Source organism: Marmota marmota, unplaced genomic scaffold (assembly GCF_001458135.2).
Source record: "Marmota marmota marmota unplaced genomic scaffold, marMar, whole genome shotgun sequence".
Classification (NCBI taxonomy): Eukaryota; Metazoa; Chordata; class Mammalia; order Rodentia; family Sciuridae; genus Marmota; species Marmota marmota.
In genome coordinates, this window is record NW_025999853.1 from 30577009 (window position 1) to 30600650 (window position 23642).

Here is a 23642-nt window from a genome sequence, read left to right on the forward strand (position 1 = left end):
TGGACTGATGGATCATAAAACACTGCCCAGAATGCAATAAATAATATGCCATTGTTGACTAGTATTGTCAGCTGTTTTTTACCATTAAAATTTCTGTCTTCACCCAAAATGGCTCACATCTATGAAAACAGGCGGAATTAAGATTAGGAATCAAGGGTTCACCAGAAGTCCTCTTAGTAGCTCAGGCACCCCGATCTTCCCACTGTTATGCATACTGTCGTCATTCAAAGTTTACTAAAGGAGAACTGAGGAGGCAAAAGGAAAGCCTTCTTAAATTCCATGCCTCAGAATTCTTAAATTATTTTGTATTTGAGTCATGTGGTTTGAGGAGAATTTTAATTTATAGTTACATGCATTGCTTATACTATTTAAAACCGGGATGCCTAAAGGTAACTTCAATTTCCACCCAATTAAAGTCTGTAACTTTTCTCCTAATTTTCCAGTGTTCCTTTTTTCTTTATAAATGGAGACTTTTTCACACTCATTATAAATAAGAGGTCTTACTCTGACTAATTCCTAATTACTGAGAGACTCACATCCCCAAGTGTGTAGAGTAATTTCAAAAAGAGAAGAGATAAGTCTTTGCATGCTTCAAGAAATTTTGAATTCTCAGAATACCAATCAAGTAATTTTTTTTTTATTTCTACCTAGAGCATATGGAAAAAAAAAAAAAAGAAACTTCATTCCCATTTACACTGACTTCATGCATTCTTATGGTTACATGAGGGGAAAAAATCCTAAATCAAACATCTTCATTTTTTACTGTATCTATTAAGACTTTTGTTCCTTTACACAGTAAAACATACTTTAAAAAACTGTCAAGAGAAAGTGAACTTTTTGATTTAATATTTTTATGAGTTGTTACACAGGTATTTCTGAGCCCCTTTTATGACTTAAAGAAAATATCATAATTTAAACATTTTCTAGGATAGCTCCATCTCATTCATCTCCTGACATTTAAATTCTAAACTGAGGAACTGGGCTCCCTCCTGCAGGTGCCAAGAACGGCACATTACATACACTGGTGAGCAACGTACCACACCCCTGGCTGTCCTTCAGTCAGTATCTTCCAAACACCCTTGAGCTGAGACCATCCCCATCCCCTGTCAACCATGTCTAGTCTTCCCCACACAGGAAACAGCACTGACTTGCGCTTTAAATTTCATTCTCCTGCCCTCTCACATGGAAAAGAAAAAAATATATAAGTCCATGCAGGTAAATATCTCCTGAGGAAGCTTTCAAACAGGATTTGGGATATTTGTGACATAGGACATGTGGGCCACCAATGCCCATTTAAAGAGACTCCTTTGTGAGACTGTCCAAGGCATTCTTTGAAAGATTCAAGGAACAAAAATGAAGGCGTATAGAAGTATGAAGCAGATTTCAAAGGAGCCATGAAACAAGTAAGAGAGGACAAAGGATCTAAAACATTTTCTTTTTCTCAATAGCCAATTCAGCAGACTGGCCGTGTCTCATCAAACCAGCTTCCTCCTCCTGTGCACACAGCTGAACCATATTTTCTTGCCTCTCTTATAGTTAGATGTGGCCATGTGGTTTTCTGGAGAGAAAATGTGGGTGGAATTCATCTGCAAAATGTCCAGGCCTGGTGCAAACAAAATATTCTTACACCACGGTGCTTCATCTCTTTTGTCTTTTGCCTACTGAATATCAATGTCCAAGATGACTCTGGAAACTTGACTTGATAATAGTAGAACTACCATCTTACTCTCTGAATGACTCTGCCCTAACTGAAGGTCAACAACACCAGGGAGGGTTTTATGTGAAGGAGAATGAGCTTATTTGTGCTATGTTACTGAAATTTTTAGATTGCTGTGTTACCAAAATTAGTATTACCGAATACAGGTAGTATCCTAGAAAAGACCAAATGTTCCTGAGGAAGGTATGCCTGTAATATACATTACTAATGAGAACTCAGTTGTTTAAAATAGTTCCTTAAATCAGAATACTTATGCACTCAAAAACACACATATTTACTTATTAAATAAATAAGCACTTATACAAGTACAAAAAATGTTAATATGTGAACTCTGTGTGGGTAGGTACTGTGTCTCTGTTGTTCACTATTACCCGCTCAGTGCCCAGAATATTGATTAACACATAGAATGAACTCAACAAATATTTTTGTAATATACATACACACACACACACATACACACACATATATATGAATATATATAATTATATACATATAAGTATATTCTTCTATAAGAATATATATATAATTGAATTTATATACACAAATATGTCTATGTATATGTGTTATGTATATATATAGTATGTGCATATATGTGTCTGTATGTATATATAAAATATGTATGTATACATGTATGAATATATATAAAAATTGAATATATATATATGTATATATATATACACAAATGTGTGTATATGTTTATTAATTTATTATTTCCGTTTGTACATTCTTTCCCCAGGAGGCCTCATGCCTCCACAATGTCCACTATCTTATACTGAGATGAGATAGCTCTCTCTCCTGGACACTACTTTTGCTTTTTTCACAAACTATATCCCACTGTTTCCAACTCATCTACACCCTCAACAAAAAATCAGCTCCCTCTCGCATCCTATTTTCTTTAACCGTATCCTTTACTATCTCCTGTGTTTACAATGTAGGTATCTTGACTGATTTCTTTATCTCCCATATATCCTCATGTGTAGTCCATCATCATCCCTGCAAAATTTTTTCTTTCAAGTGCTTCCCTCATCAATTATTTTTCTCCCTTCACCCCCACAAATGCCTTCTAACCTTGAATCTGAACTCTTAACATAGTTCCTGAGTCTAGCTCCAGAGTTTCTCGTTTGTATCCATTTTCTGTGCCTCCACCAAACAGGTCTTTCAAAAACTATCATCTTCTTCATGTCCTGTTCTGTGACTATTTCATAATCTCTATGAAGTTGCAGTTTCCATTGTTGATAGTACACAGTTCAAACTTTCTAGGATGATGGTGTGGAGGCCTGTTTTGACAGTCCCCAGCTCTTGGAATTTGTCCTTAAATATTCATCTTTCATGCATTTCAGTTAGGAGAAAGAAGACTGAATATCATCTGACCCAACTCTCCCACTGGTTCTAAAAATTATCTTTTTGTCAAGTTTACTGAATGGCTTACACCTTCTGTATTTAAACTTTTCTTACAAATTTTCTCTTTTAGCATATTTTCCTCATCTACAGTTATTTAAATCGGGAAACAGAACCAAACTCCTTTCTATTTCATACCAGAGTTTAGCACTTTCTTCTGATTCTGACTTTTGCTCAGTTTTTATCTATTTGAGTCTCTCAAAATTATCCACATGTTGTATTGTGGATGCTCCTCTGATTTCTGATTTAAGCTGCTCCCACGATATGCTGTGTGCATAAATGCACTCAATCCTCATCATTCACAAACCCTACATTTGTGAATGTGCCTACTTTTCTAAATTTTATTTGTAGACTCAAAATCAATACTTGCTGTACTTTCATAGTCTTTTGTGGACATGTGTAGAAAAGTGAAAAATTCAAGTCTCAGGGGTTTTCAGGTGAGGCCAAACAAGGGAACACTCGGTCTACTTGTTTCATTCAGCTCTCATACCACCCAAAATGTCCTATTCATGGTCTAGTGCCACCTTTTCACATTTCGGTCCTTTCTCTTTGAAATCTTATGACTTAAAACACCCTGTAGGTGCGGTGCAGAGGTGCCATCTGTGTTCCTAAGTGTGAGAAAGCTGAGAGGTGTCTCACAGAGAAAATGTATTAGACAAGCTTCAATTAGACATGAGGTGTGTCATTGTTGTTTGTGATTTCCATGTTACTGAATCAAAGGTATGTATTTAATAAGGTGTGTTTAAGCAGAAACACTCATAAAACATGGTTATATACTGATTATTTAATGAAAATGTAACCAGAAGTTTGCAGGAACCTAAACCTATTATTCCCCTAGGAGCAATGGTTCAGTGCTCACTAATTCAGTACTTGTGTGTCTCATATAATAAGATAAAACTACCAGGAATAATGAAATTGCTTGCACTTGCATGTATGTAAATATATGTGCATATATAGAATATATATTTGTATATAAAATTAAATATTCATTCAATGGATTTGAAGAGTGAATGTAAAACATGAAGATACATATATGTTCACATTTAAAGAAATAGAAAAAGAAAGGAGAAGGTAGGAGGGAGAACAGAAATAATAGAGAAGTAAAAAGGGAAATATGAGGGAAAGAGTATGTCTCGGATATTTCTATGTTGCCATGATGTTCCCTGGACTGGGTATTCCCTTCTAGGACACATTACATATGAATAAATATGCTAACTAAAAACAAGCACAGTTTCTATTATATTAACTATAAGAAATGTAATGATAAGAAGGAGGATAAATCTATCAAATACTTAACACTGTGCAAACTTTGGGATAAGTGAAATTTTGTTGATGATTTCCTTTATTCTGAAAAACTTCATGAAGGTGCTATAATTTTATCCTTATTCCAGCTAACAAAAATAAGTAAATAAAAGAACTGGAGTAACACAAGTTCCAAGTTCCCAAGGGGTCCAATGATAGAAAGGAATTTGGTTTTCACTCTGATTCCAATGGCAACCAAACTACAATCTACCCTCCTCATCATTCATCTCCCTTATTTTAAAATTGTTTGAAACTCCAGTAGGGTGGATACCAGAATATCATAGCACAGCAATACATGTGATCAAAAGCTCTTTTTTCTTTTCTTTTCTTTTTTTTTTTTGGTCTTGTCATCATTCAAACATAAGCTTTTAATCAATAAAATTAGGGAGGGTTACCCATATGGAAGAATGATTTCTTACACTGGGCCTCTAAAATGAATAAAGATTAAGAGTAGGTCAAATCCCAGACTCACATAAAAATTACAGGTAAAGTTAATTGGCAGACTTTTCCATAAATTTCAGAGCCTCAGTTTTTAAGTCATACATACCTGGATTCTAAAGCAAGTCTGGCCTTTCCTATGTACACCATTTGGGCCAATTGGGCTCTGTTTCATTATATGCAAAAATGTCTAAAAATCTCCTCCCCAAAAGGGTTGTTGCTGGAGGGGAGATTAAATGAAACAATAAATTTAAGCACTTTAACAAAATATGGTAGATAACAGGAAGTGCTCAAAATGGCAATTATTCATAGAAGACAGTTTAAAAGAATATCCTATGCCTGCATTAGGGCTCATTCTCTGATTACACCAAGGATTCCAAGCTGCCAAAATACAGGGGAGAATATAATAGAAGACAGAAGGAAAACAAAGACTAAGATTTTTTAAAAGTTTAATACCATTGAAGGAGAATACATTGATCAAAACTTTCTACTCTAAAATTATTTTTCCCTCATTTAATTGGAAGCATATAATCAAAGAATGCTAGAAAAAAATTTTTTCTCTTCAAAGCTGTTAGAGGCAACCTGAGCCAAAAAAGAAAGTCAAGCAGTTCAGCAAAGCTCCTCCTGTCTTCTTCCCACGTCCTTCACTACAAAATCTATTACTGAGAGCATGTGAAAACCACTCTGAAAAATACAGGCCACATGGGTTTCTGAAAACTAACCAAAGGAAAATTTACTGGCTTAAATGAAAAGAATCTACAGAAAACTCAGATATTTTACTTTCCATGTATGGGCAGATGAAAGACTCGGAAACAGTGCTGTATACTTTGGATTGCTTGCCTTTTCTAAGGATCAGGTGAGTGAAATTCCCATGTTTTCACAGGAATGTATCCCAAGAGGCCACCTCCCCCCCTCACATAGTGCTGCTGAGATCAGGACCACTTACCCACTGTTGATGTCATCAGTTCTGAGACTTTTCCCAAGAATATCACCATCGCTCATATATCCACCAACATCCACTTCAGAAGACATGTCCAGATCACTGCTTGCTTTCTCGCTCATGTCAATCTGTGACATGTTTCCCAGCCGTGAGACGGCAGCTCTGCGGAGAGGCGTTGTGTACATGAACCTGGAGGGATCAGTGTGGATGAACCGACTGGTACCACTACGCGGGTAGCCAGCACCCATGGAGGGAGCATCACCCGCCTGCAGGCGGGGACATGCCTGGCCCAGCCTCCAGGTCATGGGAGTGGGTCGACTTGTCAGGTTGGGTATGGTCCTTCCATTCACTTCTGTTGTCACAGTGCTGTCAAATGTTGTCTCCAGGGTGCTGTTAAATAAAAATGGAGAGATAACCCACCTCTGGTTCACTAGGGCCACAGGCCATAAATGCACAAAGACAAGAGAAAACCAGAGTCTCATTTTTTAGCAGCATAGTACTTTCATGAAAGCTAAATTACTCATTTGTGATTCCAATCACTTTTGCATATGTCAAAATGTGGGAAGGGAAATTCATTTGCAGTTATTTTTTGTTTGTTTGTTTGTTCTTTTAAAGGAAAGATCATCATTACATTTTGGATAAAAACCAATTTGTTTCACTTTCCCAACAAATTCTAAGCTGAACCCACTGTAACCTATCTTGAAAATTAATTGCAATCATGCTTGAATAATTTCTATCACTCCTCCCTAGGCACATATCCATTGAAGTTTCTGCCACTCTTCTCTGGGACAGGCATGAAAATCTTAGTTGTGATGGGGTAGTTGCAGCTGCTAATTCAGTTTGAACAGCAAATTATACAGAAGAGATGGATAAGGAGAAAAGTCCCTGGGTATATGCTGAGAATTTTCAGTTCAAGGATTATTACTAATTGATTATCATGTAAAATTCAAATGAGAAAATACTAAAAGATAAGTGAAACTTCTTCTGTATCATTATTAGAGAAATGAAGTGTTTGACTGTAATTGTTTTTTTCTTTATTGGCCCAAAGATTCACAGAATTGAGAAAAACCTGTGGCTTATCTGGGTCCCACGAAGACTAGACATAGTTTCTTCTAAATTCTGCCTCAAATCTGCAATGTTTTTAACTGTTCTCATTCTTCTTGTTTCAGGGTCTTCACCTGGAAGAGAAGCATGATAATAAATTCATGCAATTTACTGTTCTTAGGATAATTTGTATACATAGCCAGGCAATATAAGCCCTCTTCTTAAAAGTCAAAAGATAGTTAGGAAATTCCAAATCTAATTTTCATCTGAAAATTAGAATTCTTCTTTCTACAAATAAAATGTGAACAGAAACAAATGTAATCTCACAAGTAGTAACATTTAAGTGGAAAAAAAAACATTACAATAACACTTGTAGTTCTATGACCCTAATCATTGCAAAAATAGTCACTCAAAAATACACTGTATGTCCCTGTGGCTCAGGAGATGGAGGCAGGAGGGTTGTGAGTTCAAAGTTAGCCTCAGCAAAAGCAAGGTGCTAAGCAACTCAGTGAGACCATGTCTCTATATAAAATACAAAATAGGGATGGGGATGTGGGGATGTGGCTCAGTGGTAGAGTGCCCCTGAGTTCAATCCTGGGTACCAAAAAAAAAAAAAAAGAAAAGAAAGAAATACATTGTATGTGGCTTAATCTAAAATTGAATGATACAAAGGATTATTTGTATATTAATTGTCTCAGTAATGACCTATACTTAGAATGGGATAGGGTAAACTTGCTCATGTAGCAAGTACACATTTAGATTTTAGAATACACAAGAGGCTTTTTCTCATAGAAGCTAAATAGCTTTCGTGAGTTTTTAATTTTATTAGACTCATGGGCCAAGATTCACAACATTGGATATCTTTATTTTTAATTCCTTCTCCACTTTCTATAGTTTACCAAAACATCCACACTGGTGACACTAGAATTCAAGTAAAGTCCTTGAACCCCAAATTATGTCTAATGGGTATGAGACAAATTGCTCTGTGGGTGTGGTCAAGGCTGGCCTGCACACAATTACACACGTCATTTTGCCATTAAGCCATTTTGTTTATGGCTATGAAATACTTTCCAGTAAAGCGTCCATTTGAAGCTGGTGGGCCTAGATAAAAGGAAGAACATGAAAAAAGAGAAAACACAGTGTTTCTTCTGTTTCATTGGGAGGAGAGGGATGGGAACTTCAAAAAAAAAAAAATAAGCAAGCAAGCAAGAAAGAAGAAATGAAGAGAAGGAGAGAGAAAGGAAAGAAGGAAGGAAGAATTGAAACACATTATTAAGAAGAAGGAAGAGGAGGAAAGTAGAGGAGGACAAGAAAGAGGAAGCCAGGATATGTTAGTCCAGGGATGGAATAGAAATAAGAGAAGAAAAAAAGAAGGAAAAGGGAGAGGGATAGGAAAATAACATGCATTACATTACACTATGAAAACTGTCACAGAGAAGTCACTGTGCTCATCTGTAATGCACCTTCACCACCTAGGCAGCTATTGGATCTGCTAACACACTTTTAAAAACATATAACAAATGTGTCTATTGAACATTCATAATCACAGTTTCAGTGAGGATTTCAGAGATGGTCCCATTTGACCTGTCAGCCACAGAACTTATTCATGTCTCATGGGTAGCTCAGCCACCAGCATCTGTCTAAAAACTTTCATCATCAGAGAGATGTCCACCTCTCCTTCCAGTAGTAGGCCAGTCTCACTGTGAAAACGTTAAAGGAGGACAAGGAATAATTTGTCTTCCTTTAACTTCCATCCAATAGGCCCAGGGGCTTTGACACCAAATAGACAAAATATATTATCTTTACATTGCAGCCACTGAAATCTGGAAAAAAAAAAAAAACACTGCTAATTCCTTTATTATCTTTTTCAGCCAAACATCACTACTTTGCTCATTATTCCTCATCCTGGACGTTTGCCAAAAACAGTCACCATTCTGCTGCCAGTCTATCAATCTGTTCCTTTTATTTTACAAATTATTTGAACAATTGAAACATGCTTTATAATAGCATTATTTCACACTTTGGAAGTACTAAATAACTTCAAGTAAAGATATTTTTCTTTCTTTCTTAATTTAATGAGAATGTGTTTTCTTATTAATTTTTAACAATCTTATAAAGATAAAATACACATACAATTTGCACACTTAAAATATACGATTTGATTGTTTTCATTATATATTTAAATATATAGAGCTATTACTATAATTAATTTTGGGATATTCTCATCATTTCAATAACTAGTCTTTGGTTATCACCCACTCCAAGTCCTGTGAAACCACTAATATCTTTTCTTTTAAAAATCAAGTAAACATATTTTTAAGACATAAAAAAATACATTTCGGGACCTCTCACACATGTCATAAACTTTCCTACATTAACTCAAGTCATGAAGCCTCTAATCCCATAGATTAACATTTATTTTAGAACTGAGAACTGTTGAAAACCCTAGAGATTCTGACTATATCCTCCCTGGAAATTCTTCTGCTTATCTTCTTAACATGATGTATTATATTTGAGAAATAGTTATCAATAAGTCTTTCACTTTCAAATAATCTGGTAGAACTTTGAAGGAAAAAAACAGAGGTTTTATAAGGAAATTTATAAAAAGTAGGAAAAAATATTGTTATAGACAAAGGGAAGGCAGGCGCTACAAAGTGATTTATTCAAACTGGATCAAAAATAGTGAAGAAGCGGGTAAACTGGAGAAGTAAACCCATATAAAATCTTTGATTTTAGGTGAAGGCAAGAAATGCAAAGTCATTAAAGTCTAAAAGTACTGAGAGGACTTGTTTTGGAAGGAGGAGAAATATGTCACATGACAAGTGCTAGGTAACACTATCACATGCCACCCATCCCTGGTTCCCTTCCCTCTGGGAGAACATCTAAGAGATAATCAGGCTGCATCTCAAATGCTTGCATAATATTAAAGTTGATATTTGAATTTTTTCATTATCTTTTTAATGTTCATTTTTAGAACATTATAGTTTTTTCACTAAATATATTTTTTTTTTACATCTGCTCTATTTCTATTTAAATGTCTTTTTTCTAGTTAGCACCTTGCATATCTCCAGTTGAATTCACTGCTTGGCTATGTGGTGTCCCTTGTGTTCAGTACCAGAGCCTCCCTCTTTCCTTTGATGTTTTCCATCATGACCTCCATTTATGACATTGCACCACTCACGACAATCAGACATGTGGACCTTGTCCTCCGAACAATTACTGAGAGAACCATAATCATTGTCTTATTTATGTCATGGAAGATAATAACCAAAGCAAAATATATTATTGTAAATGTTTTTAGTGACCCACAAAGGCCATATAAAAACTAAGTGCATTTACCAATCCCCTTAGGATTGACTGCATAGTCTGAACTGTCCTATAAATTTGTATTCAAATGATGTATGTCTAGGAGATCTTGGGAGCAGGGAATGGAAAAGGCTGATTATGAAGGCACACATAAAATTAGATTTTTACTAAATACATAAAAGCAAAAACATATGCATGGAAGATTTATTTAGTCACAAAAATGTTGAATCTCTTCCCACTTGCATAATCTCAAAGTCAACTATTATTCCTGAAGGACACCTCTGATGTGTCAGACACCATGGTAGGGATTTCCACCCATCTTCTAGAATGATACTTTCTGAAATCCACTTTTGAGTTTTCTTACATTGGTGCAAAATGCTTTCTCATTGCTTATAAGGGATTTTCCATGAGTGGAGCATAGAATAATAGGCTCAATTTGGTACTTTTGCATTATCTGTTAGTGGCAAACAGATCATTTAATTTGTGTAATTCTGCCCTTTTTAGGCTTTAATTATATACATTATAATTAACATTGCCAGCACTGCCATCTTTTAATAGAAATCAAATTATATAGGAATGAACCTGATTCAGAGAATTATAACCTGTACACTATTATATTACAAATGTTATTATTTAGAGCACAGTTGCCTGACTTAAAAATTTTGAAATATAACCCAAGTTTTATATATGACCCCAACAATGATTTGGATGAAAATTTTAAATTTAGTTGCATTATCCTGATGTTTCTGGGGAAAACAGAAAAATATGGTTATCACTTTAAATATTCTCCTATGTGGTTATAGTATAGATCCTAGTCTGTCTAATTTATCCAAATACCCAAGAGAACAAAGTTGAACTCAAGGAGTCCTGCCTACAAACTAAGTTAGAAGAGGCCATTTTGAGTCATAAGCAGAACCTAGTCAAGCACGTGGTAGAAAATCTGAAATTCCTGTGCTGTGACCTTGGATATATTTACCAAAATAAGGGGGTTTAACTGGAATGCTTAATTATTTGAAAATATGATTATTCATGTCAAAGTTATTTGAATGAACTCTCCCCTGTACTTTGTACTTGAATTTTTGAATATTGGCACCAGTTGGGGAGGGAGGATAAGGAGAATAACCACATAAATACAATAAGCAGATGCTCTGTCAAAAACCATGACATTCAGACTTCTATTGAGAAGTTGCTCTCTGATGGTAATGATCCAAGTTATTTATGCACAAAAAGGCGAGTTTCTTACATACACCCACCCACAGCAGGCTGTAATTTAATGGAGCAACCAACAAATGCTGCCAAGGGGAATTGCACTCTGTTCATATTATTGAAAATACTTACACAAGAGGTACTTAGAACAAGATAAATGCTACTATTTTAAAAGCCGACGATGAATATTACCTTATGAACAGTTCCAGAGGATTTAAAAAAACAAGAAAGAAAGAAAGAAAAAAGATTCCCAAGGTTTAAGATTCCCTCTTGCCTTTGTACTGTACAGAGAGCTCTTTTATAGGAAACAGTTCATCACAGAAATCACACAATAGTGAAGAAGTAAATTTTGGGTGTCTGAGTACCTGGTGCATTCAGATTCGGAAATCACCATTCAGACAACTGTGGAAACATTATTCCTTTAAAGCCAAACTGACATGAAAAATTGAGCTACATTTGCCTGTGCTGTCTCTCTATGCTTTCTTCTTCTAAAGCTGGTTCACTAAAGCAACCCAGACAATCTCATAAAACATCTTGTAACAGGAGGGGCTGCAGGAAGAATCAAAATAAGTCTGTATTTAGCATCAGTTGCATGCATCAGAAACAAAGAGATCACTGGCCAGGTTTAATTCTTTTGCACATAAGGAGTCCTGTGTGAAGTCCTTTGTAAAAATACACATTGACATAAAATGTAGTGTGCTCCATGGTTTATACATAGGTATTTTTGAAGAAAAGACTATAGGATGTAAATATATTTTGGCAGAACACTGAATTTAGAAATAACAAAATGTTCACATTTTAGTTGTTTGGATAAGTGGCAAAGTTGACCCTGAAAGTTTAATCATGAAGCTGAAGAATTACCTGGCATCTTCATAGCTAAAGATCATTCACAAGTTACTACTGAGCCTCATATCATCCAAAAGGCCTAGTTTGTAAAGTATGGAAACAGTTCATAGTTATCTACATAGTTTAAGTAGTTATAATGAACACATGCATAAGCAGCTTTTGACACACACACACACACACACACACACATAAATAAAAGGAAGTAGATATCCCTGCATCCCTGCATCTCTGTCATGCTACTAGAATTCAGGGTGCTTGTCACTGAGGTTTAAAAAAGGGTCATCTATTCAGGTAACTTGGAGACAGCAGAAGAAACTTAACTACACAGTAAATATACCCAGGGGGCTGTGCATTCTTCATTCCATATGTGAGGTAAGGTCACCTTGAGGGAAGCTGAACAAATAGACTCCATTAATGACTAAGTAAAAAAACACACCTGGAGTTTTAAAATATTAACATTTATTTATGGATATCTGGAATCTACTGGACACCAGGCCAGTAATGCCCATGGCAGATGGCTGGTATTTACATTCTTCAATTAGACTTCACAATTGGTACTCACAGTTCAGCTTTACAAAAAAAAAAAAAAAAAAAAAATCAAGATATAAGAAATTTAAAAGCTTAGGGAAGTAATCATATTTTTAAAAATCAGTCTGAAAAACTGAAGATCTGACTCATGCAAATAATTTTTTAGGAAAAAATGAAATTTATTAAAATCCCATACACATATTTAGGAGCAAAGGAGACTTACCTAGTAAATCAGTGTAAAGAGCCTGCTCCAGATCACCCAGCATCGTAAGGATCACATCCTCGTCCAGGTGAGCTGTCCCCTCCCGCAGGCAGCTTTCTCCCTCCTCTTCCGCCCAGCTTCTGCTCAGGCTGCTTGGCTTGGAGGACACATTTTCCTCTTCAGACCTACTATCTTCATCACTCTCGCCTTCCAAGCCTCTTCTTGAAGACCAGTCCTCTAAATCCTCGCTGCACGACTGGCTGCCTCCTGTAGGCAGGAGGTTCCAGGCCCCTGAGCTGCTGCTGTGGTACAGGGACTGCACAGAGCGCGAGAGAAACCTGGACAGTGAGCGCCTCTCCACATAGCTGGATTCTCTCTGGCTCGCCTTTGCAGCATTGCCAAACCAGTTGGAAATGCGCACAGTGGGTCTCCTCTCCCCATCACTGGTGAGGGAGAGATTGGTCAGAGACTTCTGTTTCTGAAGGCAAGCTCCCTTTCTCCTTACTTCTTTGCTCCGAAACACAGAGAGTTCAGCAGGCCGCTGCATGATTCTTCTAGTGCCCTCTTCCTTTCAACTGGACTGCATATTGTCTTTTTACACTAGAATAGCAACTAGCCCTTTTGGTTTTAATTAACATATGCACTTCAATAAAAGCTCAGGCTCAAACATTCACCGAAGATTCTGGCAATATGTAACATATAAATATTTGCCCATAATTGAGCTTGCCACATCATTTCACTGATCAGCAGTACTTACAAACATTTTGCTTAAATATATCTGAAGCAGAAAAGAGTTCATCAAAGACTCTGCTCCAGCTGAAAAGTAGCCCAGGAAGCCAACTACGTTTTCCAGTCTTCATCCAATCACATGTCTCAGCAGGATGCTGGGTCCACATTTCCCTGGATTGCTTCTCTGTTCCGATATGCGAGGTAGTGAAGCACGAATGAAGCCTCTTGCTTTTTCTTTTTTCTTTTTTTTCCCTCCTGCGTCTCACCGGCCCTTAACCCGATCTGGGTCCGCAACCCTTTACTAATGAGCTGACACAATGCAGCAAGTACAACCTCCGCATCAGAGCCCAGTAAGAGCAGAAATTAAGCACTGAAGCCCAGCCCTGCACGAGCCTCTTGCATTTTAGTATTCCACCTGCATTCTCAGATCTATGGCTCTTCATTGCTGCTGCAGTGGATGCTGCTGGCTGCCATGGCAGCAAACATCCTGCTAAATTGAAACAGAGGCACGGAAGCAGCTGTCCAGCTCAGAATGCCACAGGTTTCAGAGCCAAGCCTGAACGAGATGCTATACTATTAACCCTCTGCACATTTAAATGACTCTCAGCCCCCAGCCTCAGACATGAACACACATGCGTTCACACACACTACACACACTCCCCGATGCTGAGAATGACAGACTAATTCTCTGTAGCTGCAGGCAGCTGAAGCAGGCAGATCTGCCTTTGAATGTTGGGAGTTGTGCTTTTACAGCACAAATCAAATTCAGGAGTGTAAAGGACCTAAAAAACGGAGCATGCCTCTACCCGCCAGTGCTTTAAAGGGAAAGACTATGCCTCATCTTTTAAATGACAAGTTCAAGGGATTTTTATTCTGAAGCTATTTCGTAAAATCCTGGTGTGACAATAAAAATCAAGATTTCTTCCTTTCTGCAAAGCAATAGGAAAATGAAACTCAAAAGGGTTTCCTCCAATATTTTCACTCAAAGCATACTATTGGAAGTTTATGATCAAGTATAGTGATATGATAAAAAATACAAAATGCATATTATGTCTTTTGAAATTGAGAATTTTCATGTGTATTATATAAGCCTATCACTGCATAATAAGTGCTTAATTTTTTACATTTTGATAAAACAGAAACCTAGAAGATAAATTCCTTATATTTATTTTGTATTTGACTTGGATGTCACCATGATGAAGTTCTGATTTTAGGAAAACTTTCAAAAACAAATATATGGGGCAGGGAGATTGAAAGGGAAGGAGAGGTACTAGGGTCTGTATTAGAACAAGATATATTCCATGCTTGTATAATATGTCAAAATGGATTCTACTATCATGTATGACTAAAAACAACCAATTAAAATATATATCTATTGGGCTGGGGTTGTAACTCAGTGGCAGAACACTGCCTAACATGTGTGAGGCACTGGGTTCAATCCTTAGCATCACATAAAAATAAAAAATAAAATACAGACATGCTGTCAATCTATAACTACAAAAAATTATTAAAAACCACAAAATATATGGTACAAAAGATATGATGTGTACCGTTAAGAGTATTAAAGAAAAACTTTTGGAAATTTTCTACTCACAAATATCCTTTATGAAAAGGGGAAAGTGGAAAATCCAAAGAAATATAAACTGAATCATTCAAATTGATACATAAATCCTTATATGTTCAAAACTAATATAGGAAAATTGATGTGTGATTTTCCACCTTCTATTTCTAATCACAACTAGGGGAAATGCCTGACCTCCTAACTCTGAATTAGCATTATAATGTGTAATTCCTATACTTTTAAGCATGATGACTGACTTTGCTCCATTTGTCCCTACTCAAGGTAGAGAATACTTAGATCTGTTTTACAGACACATAAAAGGAATCAAATGGAAAAAAACAGCTATTAATTGTAACAAAATCTGGAAAATAAACCTGTGAATTGTGAACGCTGATTCTCAATTTTTCACTATTTTAAAATTTATCTACTATGTGCTCAAATAAAATGAATACAAATGACATATCTTTGAAACTGATAATTGAGGTTTCTAAAAAAAATAATTTTATTAAAACATTACAAGGACTGAATGTCACTGCTCTTGGGTTTCCCAAACAAAATATATTTTTTTCTTCATTGCAAATTATTGTGACCCATTGAATTTTCAAGTTATGACACCATAGTGAAATTTATTGAAGCTATACAACTTCATTTGCTTAACATGTATTATACTGGTCTATGATATTGTGCCCCAAAGCCTTACAGATTCACAAAAAAGGGAGTCTTCATACTTTAGATGTCAAAAGAGTTGCCTAAGAATGAAAAAAAAAATTGTTGCCTATAAATGAAATCAATTTCCCATTCCTTGTGCAATAGTGCTTACCTACCAATCTGCTTACACAAGTTGTCCTCACATTTAAGTGTTCAAAACCACTTTAAGGTGTATTAAAACACAGTTTCCTGGCTCCAGTCTCACAACTGCCCAGTCAGTAGTCTGAGGTCCTGACATTGCATTTCTAACATATCCCCAGGTTCTGCTGGCTCTGGGACCCCAGTTTAAGAACTACTAGATTGGAAATAGTACCTGGGGCAATTCTGCTTCTTAAGGGACGTTTGATAATATTGGAGACATCTTTGATACCTGGAGAGTGTGGTGGGAGACATCTAAGGGGTACAGGCCAATGACATTGCTAAACATCCTACAATGACAGGTCAGAGCACCACAATAAAAAATTAGGCAGTGTATAATATCAATAGTGTCAAGGTTGAGAAATCCTGGTTTAGAGTACCTTTCGAAAACAATGATGTACTTCATCTGAGGCCACTCTTTATTACTTTCAGCTCTTATTCAAGTACTCTTTCTTCTAAGAGCCATGCTAAAGGGGCAACCCCAGTATGGAATGTGTTGATCTCATGACAGAGAAAAGGAGAACTGACAGAGGGAGAGAAAGGCTCTTAGAGCTTCTGCTCAGGAATGGCCCACGTCACTTGTCTACACAGATTTCATTTATCAAATCAAATCACATGGTCCTTCCTGATTCAATGGGGTGGGAAATATAACCTTCTTGTAGGGGTGAGCCCAGGAATGGGTGGGCTACATTCAACAGAAATATAAGAGGAAGATGGCAAAGAAGAACCTAACAGAGAAAATATCAAAAGGGGATTTGTGTTTCTTTGTTTAAAGATACTATTATTAACTTGTAGCTATAGCAGTTTTGCCTCTGAAACTACATTAGTACATTACCCTGAACCAATAGTAGGAGACCCACTTATTGCTTCCCTAGAGATATCTATCCCTCTTGTCTTAAATGGACATTCATACATGGGCATGTTTATATTAATTTGGATTCACACATATAAATACATGTTATACAAGGTAGAGGAGGAAATAAATACACACAATAAAAAAATGTGAATTCATTTGATTTTGCCAAGACCTAAAATAAAAGTACAGCTACTATTATATTCTGAAAAAGAATTATTTTCAGTTCTTTAGTAAATATAATTATAATGTGGCTATTTAAGTAAAAGATATAAACTGATTTGAATTACCCGAGCTTGATCTTCTTGATCTTTATAAACATTCAAGAAAAAAGGCAATTTTAGTTATCATTTACAAAGGTCTTAAATGCCAGATATCCCCCTTTACTTGATACAAAGTCTAGTAACTTAGAAAATATATACAATCCTTACATTATCCTTCAGTTCAACCTAAATGCTTACTTCTAAGACCATTCCCTGAATTTATCCAATAATTTTAATATCATTTAAAAATGACATTCCAGTTTTATTGGCATTAAGTCAATATGACATCTATCAACATTTTTCAGTTGAATATAAATTCCAGATAAAGGTTAAACAGTGGGTTAAATAGGTGTCTTAGCCTTATGCAAAAAAAAAAAAAAAGAAAAGAAAAAAGAAAAAAAGGCAAGTGTGAAGCTATGCAGAAAACAAAATTAAAATATTTCTTGAATTGAAATGAAAATTTAGGCTCATTTTATATTTGGCAGGATCTCCCCCAGCACTTGATGAAAGGGATGGCCTCAGAGGACAAATTCTTTTTGTTAATGAATGTGAGAATAAAATCTAAGCCAAAGTAGTAAAATCTATACCATCAATTCAGCCAGTCTTGTAATATCAAGGTTGTGACATGAATCTTAGAGGATAGATGGGCAGGAAGCAACGAGCTCATTTGTTCATTGCTGCAAATTATATAATACATAATAATAATTATTGGAACCAGCATCACAAAATTAGGTAAACATCATAAGTCTTCTCCAAAAGAATACGATAAACAAAATGAAATTTGAGTGATGTACTTAAAGAGTTTGGAGAGACATTCTTGAAGACTTATAAAGATCCCCCAATTGCCAGTCACGTCACTCATTTCTGATGGTTATCTTCACACCATGATTTAATTACATTTTGAACTTTCACTGCCATTTAATGACAAAGATAATGTTTTTATAACTTCAAGTGAGCTATTACATTGATGGAATTTTCAACAACTATACTTCCTACCTAACAGTGAATCAATCCCTCTAACAAATCTACATTGCAGTCTGAACCAAGTTTGCTCCTTAACAGTATTTCAAATCTGTGCATGTCATGTATTTTGTACCTCATGAAATAGGGGTGTTTATCACATTTGTTTAACCACAAAAAGGAATTTTTCCTGAGTAACATATCTAAAAATTTCAGAGAAGGAGAGTTTCAGATATGTATTATTCAGGGGCTCAGATATTTCTTACAATGACCTCAGGTTCATTTTCTGCTGCTTTAGGTTCTATTTTCTCTGTTTGCTTTATTTGAGGGTATATGTAACTGCCAGCAGGACCCAACTTACTTTTTTTTTATTAGCTTCTGATCTCATGGAAAAAATAGAACCTGTCTTCCAGAGTAGTCTAAGGAAAAGATCTGAGATTGAGCCTCATTTGCTACGACTGAACTAGATCAGGTCATAAATCCACTCCTGAAAACTGTCACTCTGGTCAAGGAGGGGTTGTTCTGATTGATTCTACTTGGGTTAATTTCAGTTGGCCACATGAACACAGAATTATCCCCAAGGAAAATCAAGATATAAGAAATTTAAAAGCTTAGGGAAGTAATCATATTTTTAAAAATCAGTCTGAAAAACTGAAGATCTGACTCATGCAAATAATTTTTTAGGAAAAAATGAAATTTATTAAAATCCCATACACATATTTAGGAGCAAAGGAGACTTACCTAGTAAATCAGTGTAAAGAGCCTGCTCCAGATCACCCAGCATCGTAAGGATCACATCCTCGTCCAGGTGAGCTGTCCCCTCCCGCAGGCAGCTTTCTCCCTCCTCTTCCGCCCAGCTTCTGCTCAGGCTGCTTGGCTTGGAGGACACATTTTCCTCTTCAGACCTACTATCTTCATCACTCTCGCCTTCCAAGCCTCTTCTTGAAGACCAGTCCTCTAAATCCTCGCTGCACGACTGGCTGCCTCCTGTAGGCAGGAGGTTCCAGGCCCCTGAGCTGCTGCTGTGGTACAGGGACTGCACAGAGCGCGAGAGAAACCTGGACAGTGAGCGCCTCTCCACATAGCTGGATTCTCTCTGGCTCGCCTTTGCAGCATTGCCAAACCAGTTGGAAATGCGCACAGTGGGTCTCCTCTCCCCATCACTGGTGAGGGAGAGATTGGTCAGAGACTTCTGTTTCTGAAGGCAAGCTCCCTTTCTCCTTACTTCTTTGCTCCGAAACACAGAGAGTTCAGCAGGCCGCTGCATGATTCTTCTAGTGCCCTCTTCCTTTCAACTGGACTGCATATTGTCTTTTTACACTAGAATAGCAACTAGCCCTTTTGGTTTTAATTAACATATGCACTTCAATAAAAGCTCAGGCTCAAACATTCACCGAAGATTCTGGCAATATGTAACATATAAATATTTGCCCATAATTGAGCTTGCCACATCATTTCACTGATCAGCAGTACTTACAAACATTTTGCTTAAATATATCTGAAGCAGAAAAGAGTTCATCAAAGACTCTGCTCCAGCTGAAAAGTAGCCCAGGAAGCCAACTACGTTTTCCAGTCTTCATCCAATCACATGTCTCAGCAGGATGCTGGGTCCACATTTCCCTGGATTGCTTCTCTGTTCCGATATGCGAGGTAGTGAAGCACGAATGAAGCCTCTTGCTTTTTCTTTTTTCTTTTTTTTCCCTCCTGCGTCTCACCGGCCCTTAACCCGATCTGGGTCCGCAACCCTTTACTAATGAGCTGACACAATGCAGCAAGTACAACCTCCGCATCAGAGCCCAGTAAGAGCAGAAATTAAGCACTGAAGCCCAGCCCTGCACGAGCCTCTTGCATTTTAGTATTCCACCTGCATTCTCAGATCTATGGCTCTTCATTGCTGCTGCAGTGGATGCTGCTGGCTGCCATGGCAGCAAACATCCTGCTAAATTGAAACAGAGGCACGGAAGCAGCTGTCCAGCTCAGAATGCCACAGGTTTCAGAGCCAAGCCTGAACGAGATGCTATACTATTAACCCTCTGCACATTTAAATGACTCTCAGCCCCCAGCCTCAGACATGAACACACATGCGTTCACACACACTACACACACTCCCCGATGCTGAGAATGACAGACTAATTCTCTGTAGCTGCAGGCAGCTGAAGCAGGCAGATCTGCCTTTGAATGTTGGGAGTTGTGCTTTTACAGCACAAATCAAATTCAGGAGTGTAAAGGACCTAAAAAACGGAGCATGCCTCTACCCGCCAGTGCTTTAAAGGGAAAGACTATGCCTCATCTTTTAAATGACAAGTTCAAGGGATTTTTATTCTGAAGCTATTTCGTAAAATCCTGGTGTGACAATAAAAATCAAGATTTCTTCCTTTCTGCAAAGCAATAGGAAAATGAAACTCAAAAGGGTTTCCTCCAATATTTTCACTCAAAGCATACTATTGGAAGTTTATGATCAAGTATAGTGATATGATAAAAAATACAAAATGCATATTATGTCTTTTGAAATTGAGAATTTTCATGTGTATTATATAAGCCTATCACTGCATAATAAGTGCTTAATTTTTTACATTTTGATAAAACAGAAACCTAGAAGATAAATTCCTTATATTTATTTTGTATTTGACTTGGATGTCACCATGATGAAGTTCTGATTTTAGGAAAACTTTCAAAAACAAATATATGGGGCAGGGAGATTGAAAGGGAAGGAGAGGTACTAGGGTCTGTATTAGAACAAGATATATTCCATGCTTGTATAATATGTCAAAATGGATTCTACTATCATGTATGACTAAAAACAACCAATTAAAATATATATCTATTGGGCTGGGGTTGTAACTCAGTGGCAGAACACTGCCTAACATGTGTGAGGCACTGGGTTCAATCCTTAGCATCACATAAAAATAAAAAATAAAATACAGACATGCTGTCAATCTATAACTACAAAAAATTATTAAAAACCACAAAATATATGGTACAAAAGATATGATGTGTACCGTTAAGAGTATTAAAGAAAAACTTTTGGAAATTTTCTACTCACAAATATCCTTTATGAAAAGGGGAAAGTGGAAAATCCAAAGAAATATAAACTGAATCATTCAAATTGATACATAAATCCTTATATGTTCAAAACTAATATAGGAAAATTGATGTGTGATTTTCCACCTTCTATTTCTAATCACAACTAGGGGAAATGCCTGACCTCCTAACTCTGAATTAGCATTATAATGTGTAATTCCTATACTTTTAAGCATGATGACTGACTTTGCTCCATTTGTCCCTACTCAAGGTAGAGAATACTTAGATCTGTTTTACAGACACATAAAAGGAATCAAATGGAAAAAAACAGCTATTAATTGTAACAAAATCTGGAAAATAAACCTGTGAATTGTGAACGCTGATTCTCAATTTTTCACTATTTTAAAATTTATCTACTATGTGCTCAAATAAAATGAATACAAATGACATATCTTTGAAACTGATAATTGAGGTTTCTAAAAAAAATAATTTTATTAAAACATTACAAGGACTGAATGTCACTGCTCTTGGGTTTCCCAAACAAAATATATTTTTTTCTTCATTGCAAATTATTGTGACCCATTGAATTTTCAAGTTATGACACCATAGTGAAATTTATTGAAGCTATACAACTTCATTTGCTTAACATGTATTATACTGGTCTATGATATTGTGCCCCAAAGCCTTACAGATTCACAAAAAAGGGAGTCTTCATACTTTAGATGTCAAAAGAGTTGCCTAAGAATGAAAAAAAAAATTGTTGCCTATAAATGAAATCAATTTCCCATTCCTTGTGCAATAGTGCTTACCTACCAATCTGCTTACACAAGTTGTCCTCACATTTAAGTGTTCAAAACCACTTTAAGGTGTATTAAAACACAGTTTCCTGGCTCCAGTCTCACAACTGCCCAGTCAGTAGTCTGAGGTCCTGACATTGCATTTCTAACATATCCCCAGGTTCTGCTGGCTCTGGGACCCCAGTTTAAGAACTACTAGATTGGAAATAGTACCTGGGGCAATTCTGCTTCTTAAGGGACGTTTGATAATATTGGAGACATCTTTGATACCTGGAGAGTGTGGTGGGAGACATCTAAGGGGTACAGGCCAATGACATTGCTAAACATCCTACAATGACAGGTCAGAGCACCACAATAAAAAATTAGGCAGTGTATAATATCAATAGTGTCAAGGTTGAGAAATCCTGGTTTAGAGTACCTTTCGAAAACAATGATGTACTTCATCTGAGGCCACTCTTTATTACTTTCAGCTCTTATTCAAGTACTCTTTCTTCTAAGAGCCATGCTAAAGGGGCAACCCCAGTATGGAATGTGTTGATCTCATGACAGAGAAAAGGAGAACTGACAGAGGGAGAGAAAGGCTCTTAGAGCTTCTGCTCAGGAATGGCCCACGTCACTTGTCTACACAGATTTCATTTATCAAATCAAATCACATGGTCCTTCCTGATTCAATGGGGTGGGAAATATAACCTTCTTGTAGGGGTGAGCCCAGGAATGGGTGGGCTACATTCAACAGAAATATAAGAGGAAGATGGCAAAGAAGAACCTAACAGAGAAAATATCAAAAGGGGATTTGTGTTTCTTTGTTTAAAGATACTATTATTAACTTGTAGCTATAGCAGTTTTGCCTCTGAAACTACATTAGTACATTACCCTGAACCAATAGTAGGAGACCCACTTATTGCTTCCCTAGAGATATCTATCCCTCTTGTCTTAAATGGACATTCATACATGGGCATGTTTATATTAATTTGGATTCACACATATAAATACATGTTATACAAGGTAGAGGAGGAAATAAATACACACAATAAAAAAATGTGAATTCATTTGATTTTGCCAAGACCTAAAATAAAAGTACAGCTACTATTATATTCTGAAAAAGAATTATTTTCAGTTCTTTAGTAAATATAATTATAATGTGGCTATTTAAGTAAAAGATATAAACTGATTTGAATTACCCGAGCTTGATCTTCTTGATCTTTATAAACATTCAAGAAAAAAGGCAATTTTAGTTATCATTTACAAAGGTCTTAAATGCCAGATATCCCCCTTTACTTGATACAAAGTCTAGTAACTTAGAAAATATATACAATCCTTACATTATCCTTCAGTTCAACCTAAATGCTTACTTCTAAGACCATTCCCTGAATTTATCCAATAATTTTAATATCATTTAAAAATGACATTCCAGTTTTATTGGCATTAAGTCAATATGACATCTATCAACATTTTTCAGTTGAATATAAATTCCAGATAAAGGTTAAACAGTGGGTTAAATAGGTGTCTTAGCCTTATGCAAAAAAAAAAAAAAAGAAAAGAAAAAAGAAAAAAAGGCAAGTGTGAAGCTATGCAGAAAACAAAATTAAAATATTTCTTGAATTGAAATGAAAATTTAGGCTCATTTTATATTTGGCAGGATCTCCCCCAGCACTTGATGAAAGGGATGGCCTCAGAGGACAAAT

General features: G+C 36.3%; 1 protein-coding gene across 1 annotated transcript in view; it reads right to left on the minus strand.

Moving 5' to 3' along the window:
- The window catches only part of Nav3 (neuron navigator 3), a 339372-nt gene that overhangs the window by 133229 nt on the left and 182501 nt on the right, over nt 1–23642 (minus strand). The window contains exons 10-11 of the mRNA XM_048808249.1: nt 6865–6973; nt 5802–6185 (exon numbers count right to left, since the gene is read on the minus strand). Coding sequence (XP_048664206.1) covers nt 5802–6185; nt 6865–6973 — 493 coding nt within the window. The remainder of the gene's footprint in view (nt 1–5801; nt 6186–6864; nt 6974–23642) is intronic.